The sequence below is a fragment of the Corvus moneduloides genome, chromosome 11 (genome assembly GCF_009650955.1).
Source record: "Corvus moneduloides isolate bCorMon1 chromosome 11, bCorMon1.pri, whole genome shotgun sequence".
Taxonomy (NCBI): Eukaryota; Metazoa; Chordata; class Aves; order Passeriformes; family Corvidae; genus Corvus; species Corvus moneduloides.
The window spans coordinates 4,580,820-4,591,950 of record NC_045486.1 but is presented as its reverse complement, the minus strand read 5'-3'; the positions used below and the strand labels follow the sequence as shown (position 1 = coordinate 4,591,950).

The 11,131-nt window shown below is 48.3% G+C and overlaps 1 protein-coding gene across 1 annotated transcript; it reads right to left on the bottom strand.

Annotated features, from left to right (window-relative positions):
* Window positions 1–1,954: 1,954 nt before the first annotated feature.
* On the bottom strand, window positions 1,955–9,626 carry PROK2 (prokineticin 2). The gene is made up of 3 exons (XM_032121346.1): window positions 9,516–9,626; window positions 5,791–5,916; window positions 1,955–2,897 (listed from the first exon to the last, which is right to left on the bottom strand). Exons 1-3 carry the CDS (start codon window positions 9,624–9,626, stop codon window positions 2,772–2,774), a joined length of 363 nt encoding a protein of 120 aa, XP_031977237.1. The 3' UTR covers window positions 1,955–2,771.
* Window positions 9,627–11,131: the final 1,505 nt, after the last annotated feature.

The following is an 11,131-nucleotide window of genomic DNA, read 5'->3' as shown; positions in this document are numbered from 1 at the left end:
TGCATGGCCATTCACATTTGGAAATACTCGTGGTCACTGGTTTGCCTATTATCAGTGTAAAGCAAAAGTAGAGGGTGCCCTCTCAGCCCCTTCCACTGCAGAAAGAAATTAAAGGGACTTTGCAGATGTGCTTGGGAGAGGAAACTTCCCCTAGGGTGGGAGAAAAGATAATTGATTAGGGCAGAGTTTAGGAAATAACGGGGATGCAAAAAGCTTAATCTTCCTTCCAGAATGATTCTCTCAAATCAACTAACCTCCATTGTGAGTGTCAATTAATGGAAATCAAATTACTAAAAGGGGAGTCGTAATAATTGTTGCCAAGTGAATATAGTGGGGATGTAGGACAGTGAGGTTTTGCCTTTATCTCCCTTATATCATTAGGGAAGGTGTGGAGAAGCCCCTCAAGGACAAGTATGGGATAATGCTTCTCTCAAAGCTGCACCATCCAAATACCCTGTCCAGGAGTGTCTGCAGGACATGAGAACTTCCACTTGCTATAGATGGTGTGAACTTTGAACTCATGTAATTGGGGCTGTTCTCATTACCCAGATAAATGCTTAATCCCACAAGTTAATCGGCACAAACTACAACTACAAAGTTGCTCTGCTCTTGTCTGATAAACTCTCCTAGGATTTCAGTTTGGCAGGTCTGAGGCAGTCCTTAGATATAATTGTCCAGTCATTGACAATGATATAAACCAGGATTACTGCCTTCAGTGGAGTCACTGGTGAATTATGCCAGCAGGAGATGAGGAGCAGGGCTACTGTTTCCTGCTATGGTTCATTTTTTGTGCTCTGATTAAAAAAAATGGAGCAGGAGATGGGACACATGCACATTTGGACTGCTCCTATTTTTCTTCTTGATTTTGTGTAAATTGAAGTCCATGATTTTGAGCTTATTTTGTAGGGACAGACATGGACAGAAAAGTGTTCCTCCTCTGCAAGCCCAGACTTTGTGGGTGCACGGGGTGTTTGGGGAGCCCCCCTATTTAGTGACGGTGATAGGATCAGCCTTGGAGTTTGGTTTTTAATCCAGGTTATGGGAATTTCTGCAGTGCATGGGAATGATTTGGCCTTTCACCAGCCCTTTGGGCTAGTGTTGAGCCCCTCTGAGACTTCAGATCTAATACAGGCATTTTGTACCTGATCACATTAATGCAAACCACATGTAATATTACCTTTTAGTGGCATGTCAGTATTTTTCTCTTCTGCTGCTACTTGCACAGCTGCTGTATCCCCACTGTAAAGCGGGAGACAAAATACAGAGGCATTGGAGAGGGTACCCCGGGGATGGGCTGTCTTGAGCCAGGAGGATGCAGTCTCTCTCAAGACTTTTATTTTCCTAATATGTACAGGATCCATGAGGATCTGGCAATAACCGAACCAGTTATTCTTTTCTGTCTCCCGAGGAAGGTTGTGGGGCCCAGTAGAAGGTACCTGGTAACTCACAGGGATGTTTCTCCTCTAAGTAACACAGGTCTGGCCTTGATACAGCGTGCTCAGTTCTCCAACCTACCCATCTCCACCAGTAGCAAAGCACTGATTGTTGAAAGATGAATGCCTTCACTTTTCCAGTTCCAGCATATGTTTGCATGTCTGAGAGCAAGAAACGTGTGAATCTCACACAAACTATTGGAATTCCAGCTCTGGGGACTGGCAAGTAAATATGAAGTCACACAGTATTTCATAGAAAACCCACAAATCTTATGTTTGCTGGGCTAAAGTTGATCCTTTGAGGCATGAGCCAAGAAAAACCTCTCGTATTATTTACACCAAGATTCCTCCAAATTCTGAGACTGCAGCTTGATTGAGGAGTTCATGCCTTGTAAACTCCAAATTTCCCAAGAAGCAGCCAGAGGCACATAATCTTTTGCTAAGCTATCCACAAGGAGCTCTGCTAGCTTGGGTGAAATCAAGTGTGGGATAACAGATTACACTGAATAAAAACGAAAAACCACAGTGACAAAATGATGTTATAAGATTAAAATAAGTCAAATCATACACTGCCATTATTCTGATACAGAATTTTTACACAGCAAATTTGATACATATACAAGAAGTCAGGCAGCCCATTACAATAAACCTCATTTTCTTTAATATAAACTACATCTTAATACATAGTTTGAGATGATCAGGTAGTTTTACACCAATTCAAGTAACAACTTCTCATCTTAGAATACTAAAATAACAAAATCTTTTAATGCTCTTGAATGTTGAAATGCTTTGGTTCCACCTGCCACTTTTTAAAAGTGTAAAAACTACATCTATTGGTTAAACCTTTACCCTAGATGTGCGCCTAACTTACAAATAAAATTATATTAATAATGATATGAAATGCAATGTAAATACAGTTCTTTTGGCAATTGTCATGTTCTTCACACTACGCAGTTATCCAACTCTCAGTTCAATTCAGGTATTCCAAAGTGTAAAAATGTGTCCAGATTTTTCCAAAACTGGCAATAAACTTGGATTTTTTCATTCTGGGGTTAAACTGGCCCATGAAGACTACAAAATGATTCAGGAATGGTCAAGACCCTGCCCTCAGAAAGAGTTTTGCTCTAGCAGATGTCATTTTGCTACCCCAAAATGAAAGCATCCTCCAATGCGAGTCCCTCCTGAAAACCTTGGCCACAACAGCAGTGTCTCATCTCCAGCTGATGTTGGTGAGGCAGGAAAATGTGGTGAAGGGCTTCCCCTGGCTGGCCCTTTTTTGTCACAATAACGAGAGAACGAAAATACCGAGTGGCTCTTTCTGGCGCAGAACAGCTCCTGCTAAAAAAAGATGTCTTCTTTTCTGAAGTCCGGTAAACATTTGAACCTGCTGGGAGAAGTCCTCACGCAGGCCAGGCCCGGGAGGCACGGGCAGGTGTGGTGCATCCGCCGCCCGGAGAAGGGGACCTGGGGACAAAGCAAGGACGTCAGCGACAGGGAGAACCACAGCACTGGTGGCTGGGGGGATGGGATGGGAGGAATAGTGGGGCTATGGGGAATGCTGCCTAATTCCCTCTCTCCACAGCCAGAGATCCCCACGAGCTGCAGCACAGAGCAGATGGCAAAGCCAGCCCTGTTGTACACCCTGGTCAAGCCACGGTTAAGAGCAGGATGTTAACAGTCCTGTTGCTGTGTAAATCTGCATCTGTGACACATGTTCTCCATTTACTCCTGTTTCATAAAGGAGTTTGTTGTGAAACTGCACTGGCCTTTAACACCACGTTAACAGCCACTGTGCAGGGCTTTCTGCATATCCTGAGTCGTGCCTTGTCACATGGCACAGAGCAGGACCTGGGAACCTTGGGATCCCGTGGTAATCAGGCTGGAAGGGACTTCTGGAGGTCACCTTGCCTGACCTCCCTTTGAGCAGGATCCTTTTCACCACGGGGCAGAGGTTTCTTATTTCATCCCACCCTCCTCCAGCCACATTGTGCTGCAGGGAGTACATATGGAGTACATTAGACAAATTTAATTGTGCCATGACGTGCACATGCACTGACACTCTTCAACAACTTGGTCACAAGCTCTGTTTCTTACAGGAGCCAAGCAGGACAGCCCAGTGGGAAATGTCTGGGAGCTCTGGTGCTGCCAGCTGGCAGCACACACTGAGGATTCCCTGGATGCAGCAAAGGAGGCACAGAGGTACAAAGCCACTGCTACCAGCCAGGCAGCCAGCCCTAATTCCCTCACTTCCAGATTTCTGTGTGGTTGGAGCCTAAAATTTTAATATTTCAAGATTTTCTTGTGTCAGTGTACAAATTTTGTCTTTGAGGAAGTCCTGCACAGTTCCCCGCGCATGGTGCCAAGCACCAGCCTGACTCCAGTGACAGCCCGTCGGGGGCAGGGGGTGGGCAGAGGGCTCACATCACCTGCAGTGCCCTGGGCCAGCACCAGCCTCCTGCCCAGCACTGTCTGAAGAGCAGCCCCAGTGCAAGGGATGCAGTGGGGTTCCCCATGCCACCCACCACAGCCCCTCTGCTCCGGTGTGAGCAGAGAGGCACCAACCACAGGTGCTGGGGACTCCACGTGGGAATCGCTCCTTTGGGTGCCCACACACAGCACTGCAGCAAACCCCAAACCCTGAGCTCTCAGCCTTACAACAGCTCAGGTGATTTATTCAAAACATTCCACTTGCTGCAAGGAAATGTTCCTTTCAGCAGGACTCCCACGCTGCCAAAGCTCACCTGCCTGGCCCTGCCTGCAAACCCTGCCGGGCCCTGCCTCAGACCCTGCCTCGAAATTCCAGCCGGACCTGCTAACGGCATCAGTCCATCACCATCTAGTTGTTGAGAACAAACTAGAAAGCAGAACCCCAAGTGCCAACCATCTTCTCCAGGAATTTCCAGGCTCCTCTGGAGGTCCCTGCGGTGCCATGGCCGTTTGTGGTGCCTGCTTTTGACCTGTCCTGCAGGTAAATGAAAGGTTTTGGTGATCAGGGCACCCAGCTGCTCCCTACACAAGTATTTACTTGAGAGGAACCATTGAGCAACCTTAAAATAACCTCATTCCACGTTCTACAGTAAATCAATTTGCTTTGTGTTTCCCAGGAAGAGCAGTGGGGTGAGAAATCAAAAATCTAAAATTAACCTCATAAAGCTTATAAACATCAGTGACTAAGTTTGGGGTGGACAGGCATCTTCTCTGATTGTAATTATGCAAGCAATCAGCTTGAAATATATCAGACAGTTTAAATTATTGCCCAATAACAATAAGTTCATAAAACCCTCTAGAAGACAATTTCTCTTATCCTAATCCGTGGTAATGGAAAAAGCCCTTACAAGAAAAACCTGCTACATTACATAGTAAAAATGTCAATTTGGTCCCCAATATCACAGCAGAAGTTTTAAAAATTTAACTGCAATAAAATAGAGCCTTAAACTTCCTAAAACGGAGAGAATAAACTGTCGATACTGAGCTGAGAAGCCAGGCCTTGGAAGAAACAGTGAGAGAGGCAGCAAACTAGCTGCACGTTTATGATCTGAATTTATTGCCTTGTATCTTTCACTTGCGATGACTCTTTGGGCTGTGCTCTTCCCTGAGGATGGCTCTGAAGACCACCAGGTTCTCAAGCTCCCTGGTACCATCCCATTCAGTCTTTTGTGTTTTAAATAAGCAGCTTTTTTCAGACTGCATATAAAATACATAATTATATAGCCTTAAAGAAATGTACTTGTTAAAATAATTGTATTAATAATACTGTGTATCACCTAAAAATGTACTAGTATGTAACTGGTGTTAGATATGTGTGTGTGTATTTATGTATACATACATGGATATTTGAAATTAATAGGTAGAATAGAAACAAAGAGAGCCTGTGGGGAGTTAACTCCAAGTGTGTGTCAACACCTTCTCAGTGCACCAAGTGTCCCAGCACTAGCTGGTGATGTTTTTATGCTTGTGACAGGATCTTGTCCACTGGCACTGGGGTCGGTGGCACTTGCTGTGTTCCTGAGCACCCGAGCAAGGATTGGCAAGGCTGGGCTGGGGAACTGCTAACACTGTTTTGGATCACGTAACGAAACAAAGCAGCTACAACAAACTAATAAGAAAACAATCTGGGAAGCGTGTAGTGCTTTCAAGTGCTTTCATCCTCTGATTCTCTTCAACATAATTCTGACAGTAATGTGCTCCCTTACGTAGGTACCTTCATCGCTGTTCCCATACAGATACAAGTGTCTGGATATTGTAAGGAATGGGGAGTTTCCCTGCCTTTCCACCACGTTGTAGTTTTTATGCCATGTGACGTACAGCTCAGGACATTCCTGCTGCAGCCCCACAGCCCCCCCGGTGACATACTCACTCTGTGACTCAAGGGATGGCACTCGTCTCCCAGGTTTCCCATCGGGGTGCACATCCTCAGGCTGCGGATCCAGAGGCTGATGGCACAGCACATCCCGCCTCCGCACTGCTGGTCTCGGTCGCAGGCCTGGAGTTCAACACAGCATTAAGCAAATTAAATGAATAATAAATGTAGTCCAGAAATAGGACAGATCAGGTGCTCAGAAGCTGCCTCTGGCACCCCATAAGTTATCATGGCTCATTAAGGCTGGATAATAAGATTTAAGGCTGATTTGCAATACTTGTGTCTCCCATGGATTGGAACGTGGAGGCTGCTGGCACATTTCGGAGTTGAGAGCGGGTTGTTTAAAGCCAGGACCACACACAGAGCTGCTCGGGGCCAAACCCAGGACTGTCAGTGATTTATAGTCCCAACTTCTGAGCACTGATAGACCATGGCACGTGCCACTTGCTTTCCCAGCTCCCAGATCGGTGCCTGAGTGAGCTCAGGCAGGAGCAAGGAGCAACCGCACTAAACTTGTCACCAAAAAGAGTCCCAAAAAGAGTCACCTAACCAGTCTTATGGAGGAGCTAAGATAGGAAATCATCCATTAATTTAATGACTTTTAAGTAACTATTCCTTCTAATTTCACATGACAGTATCATGGTTGTGAGTGCCTTTGCAAAACTGCGCAATAGTTTGGTTAGAGAAGTCCAAGTGGAAGTAGCTAAAATAAGAGTTTAAATCTGGATTCTGTGGTTATTATCTAGAATTACATGTAGCTAGAAGAGGTCTTAAGAAAAGCTTTGCGTAAGTGTCCACATCCAAAAAATTGCTGCTGTGGTAGCATTCCCCTTCAAGGGAGGCAAAAAATATTTTAGCCACTTACCCAATACAGCTTAGATAAGCAAAAACCAAAATGCAAACCAGTGGGTATGTTTTAAAACCCACAAACCATGAAGAGCAATTGACATATTAGGGTTTGAAAACAAGTTACTGCACATCTTTCAGTTAATTTTTAATCAAAAGCTTATATGGATTTAATGCAAAACCCAGTCTCCTTTCTCCAGTGAGGAATGCCATCAGTTAAAGGTTCTGCTTACACCCCAAATGTAAGCTTGATTAACTCACTGCTCTTGGTGTCTGACAGCAGCAGTGAGAGACCGAAGTAACTGGTCAGCTACGTAAATGGGAAACTCATAAAGAGTACGTAAATTATGATAACAGCTCTGGGGAAGACGCATATCAGAGTAAACATGCTCTTGAGGGAAAACTCACTGATCTCACCTTGGGATTTACATGATAAATAACTAGACTGTACTCACTGGGTAAATACTCCACTGACCAGCAGAAGCCAGATCAAAATACATGTTTAAAGATCAGCCAGTAATTTAGGAAGAAGCTGTTGCGTTAGGATCACTATTAAATCGTGTGTGTGAATCAAACAACTCCTAAACACAGAGCTCTGTGCTGCAGGTAAGCCCAAACACAGAGCATTTGCTTCTAAGACTAATACGGCCATAAAACCACGACTCCTGCCTGCCAGGCAGATAACGTTCACTTTCTGACCTCTCTCTAAAAAAAAAGCACTCTAATGATCTTATTTTGCCCTGGTCACAAATAAAAATGCAGGTCCAGTGATTTTGGCTGCCCCCAGCACACCAGTGCCCACTGCTCAACTGGAGTCACAGGCTCTGCTGTTTCTCACCTGTCAGCTCCTGACTCCCTTTTTTTCCTCAGTTATATATCTCAAACCCCATCCATCTCTGTGGGACTGGTCCTGCGGTGAAGTGCCACTCAGTTGAAAAACACGCCCGAGTATGTTCTACCAAGCAAGGGTCTCTATGTTCAGGCTGAACAATTTCTTTCTAAAACTCACACGCACATATTTACCTCTGGCAGAACTTTTAAGGCTCCCTTTCAAAAAATGGGTGACGAGTATTGAAAATATTCAACCCAAGCGCTCCAGCCTGCTCATCTGCAATGTGTGATTCCTGCTGCTACTCCTAATCTCCGAACACCACATGAGCACCTCATTTAAACACGGTTTCTGGAAAATCAGCCCAAGAATATGTCCCAGGTGAAATGCCAGCTGCAAAGGCAACTGGTGTCAGCACAGGAACCACCACTGAAGTGAGGAAAGTTTTTAAAAAGTCCTTAAATTGCAAAGGAAAAACATCTTGCAGGCTCAGAGGTTGGGGAACACCTACGTCAGCTCTCATCTGAGATTTGCCCATTCAACAAAAGCCAAAAATGCATCAAAGTGATTTAAGCAGAAATGCTCTGCAATAGTTAATAAAGTAACATTTTCTAGTTCTAATCTATTTTTACTTTTTGAATCTGCTTTGTCCTTGATCTATTATTCAGTGCCTCATAACTACTTTATTTAATGGATTAATTATGCTTTAAAGGTGTAGCCACAACTCTAATAACAGATAAACTTCTCCTCCATTGCTAGGAATGTTTCTACTTAAAAGAAACTTGAAATCCTCAAATACTAAAAAATTCCTTCACATTCTCTGCTCTAAAAAAAATAATCAGTCCTGGGAACTGATCTGACTTCCAGAAAAATGCCCATGAGCTGTTTCATGGACTTTAGGGATCTGGACAGGGAGCCTGGACAGCCACAGAGAAATCTGCTGCTGTGAGTGCAACTTCTGATGGTTACAAAAGACATGTAAGCTCTCAAAGGAATGCAAGCACTGGGTTATTAATCCAAAGCAAACACTTTAAAAAATGATTTTACTTTAGAGTGATGCAACGCTTTGGGTTGAATAACGTCTTTAGGAAAAAAGTATTTTCACAACCAGAGTAAATCTTGAGTTTAAAAACAATGACAACAGAGACTTATTTGCAAGGGGTGGCTATTGAGGGGGGAAAGCAGCACAGTCATAGCCAAAGAAAGAAGAAGGAAAGCAGCATTTTATGAGGGTTGTAATCCTGCCCTATACACAGAGGGGCTGGAGGAACTTGGGGTGCACAGTGGGCAGCGCAGTGCCCTGAGCCAGACCATCCCAGAGCAGGTTTGGGGACAGCTGGGGCTGCATGGGGGAGAGAGGAGACAGCAGACAGCTCCAGCCCTGGAAAAGCAGCAGGAATATCTGCACACTCCCGGACCAGCCTGGAGACAACCTCTCCGAGTCCAGACGTCCCTCACCCCAAAGGAACAGACCCCACGTTGCGGCATCCCCGCACCTCAGAGACCCTGGCATTGCTCACCGCAGACACTGACACATCCTGACATTACTCTCCGCAGAGAGACCCCCAGGCTCCGATACCACTTAATCAGGAGAGACCCGCAGCCTCGAGCATCCCTCACCCCTGGAGAGATGCCACGTCCCGATATCACTTATCCCAGACGGACCCCCAAGCCCTGTCATCTCTCATCACCTGGCTTTCCCTCCCACGTCCTCGTTATCACTTATCCCAGCTCCGGCCATCCGTCACCGCACTCGAGACCGCTCCGTCCTGGCATCACCGATTGCGGACAGACCCCGAGTCTCGGCAGCGCTCACCCAGAGAGAGACCAGCCCCGGGCATCCCGCACGGCAGAGCACTCCCCTCTCTCCTGGCATGTCTTATCCCGGAAGGCTCTCCCCAGTCCCGCTATCACTCCCCGCGAACAAACCCCGGCTCCCGTCCCCGCTGCCGCGGCGGAGCCCTCCCGCCCCCGCAGCCCCGGCCAGCCCCAGCCCGCCCGGTGCCGGCTCCCGTCGGTGCCGTCGGTGCCGAGCGGCGGCGCTCACCCCGGTGATGACGGCGCCGTGCCCCGCGGCCAGCAGCAGCAGCAGCAGCAGCAGCACCGGCAGCGGCAGCGGCAGGGGCAGCGCCGGCGGGGCTCCGCGCAGGCTCCGCATGGTGCGGTGCCGCGGCCCGGCGCTCCCCGCGGGCGCGGTGCGGCGCAGCGGAGCCGGGCTCGGCGGCCGCCCCGGCGTTATAAAGCCGGGGCTGAGTCACCCCCGCCCGGCAGCGTCGCGGCCGCGGGCGCCGTGCGCACACACCGCGCCCAGGTGCGCGGCCGCGGGCCGAGGGGCGGGGGCGGCGCGCAGGGATGGGGGCAGCCCGGGGCTGGCTGAAGGAACATCCCACAGCCTGATGGGGACGTCCTGCGTCGGGTCTGGGCGGCCTGGGCTTCGCGGGAAATATCCCACAGCACGTCTGGGGGAACGTCCCAGGGCCGGCGTGCGGTCATCTCATAGCAGGGCTGGGGGGGAAGGAACACCCCACAGCAGGTCTCGAGGACACCCAGCAGCATGATGGGGACAATCCGCAGCAAGTCGAGGACAGCACACAGCAGATCCACAGGAGATCCTGCTGAAGGAGGAGGTAATCCAGAGCAGGTCAGAGCACATCCCACAGTGGGGCAGTGGTAGCCCACAGCCACTGGAGCCAGCTTGTACTGGTGCCCATGTCCCCTCTGCTCGTGTGTCTCAAGCTCCCTGGCCTGCAGCAGACCCAGGTCTGATGTCGCCCCTGGAACAGACACCACCTGCAGCTCCCAATCCAACCTCTGCTGACAGATGGCAGAGCTGTGGACATGGCTGTGGGGGGACACAGAGGCTACGCCTCATTTTATCTGGGGCAGAGCAACATCAAAGCAAACATGCCCCACAGTCCCAGTAAAAATTGGACCAATCCCTGTTCCTGCTGGAAGCCCAGAACCCCTTTGAATTCATGTTCTCCTGTGGTTCTCCCCTCCTTGCCACAGGCAGTTCCTGCCCCGGCCTGAGCCCTCCAGGCTCCCACGGCACCCAGGGGCACAAGAGGAAAACAGCTCTCTTCTTCAGCAGGGCTGGCTCCCACCAAAGATCCATGGGAAGATGGTGAGAAGAAGGAGCACCGGGAGCAGGGAGCCCCATTTCAGACCCAGTACACCGCTGGCTCCTTCCAGCACTAATGGTCTCATGGTCTCAGTGAGCTCCTGTTTCTACATGCACACCACTGAAATTTAGCACAAACCAAGATGTAACCACTAACGGTGGTACCTTTGGGCACCTCCGTCCCCTGTGAAGAGCATCAGAGCCCAGTTCAATCACTAAAACATAAGCAGTGTTTCCTTCCCTGCTTCTCTCACTGTTTTCCTTCTCTGTTTTCCTTACTTTTCCAACTCTTTATGCTTCTCTTTCCCTTTCTTCTCCCTCCTAACTCCCTTTTTGTCCCTTTTCCTGCCTCTCTGTTCCCACTTCCATCTCTCTGGGCCCTTTGCGCTGCTCCCCTCCTCCAGCGTGTCCAGCTCTCACACGTAGGTCCCTTTCCCCCACAGATTTTTCAATTTATATTTTTGCTCCAACTGGGAAGGCTGAGCCTTTGCAGAGCCCACATTTCCCTGAGGCCTCAGCCAGTCTCCCTCATTGACTGAGGC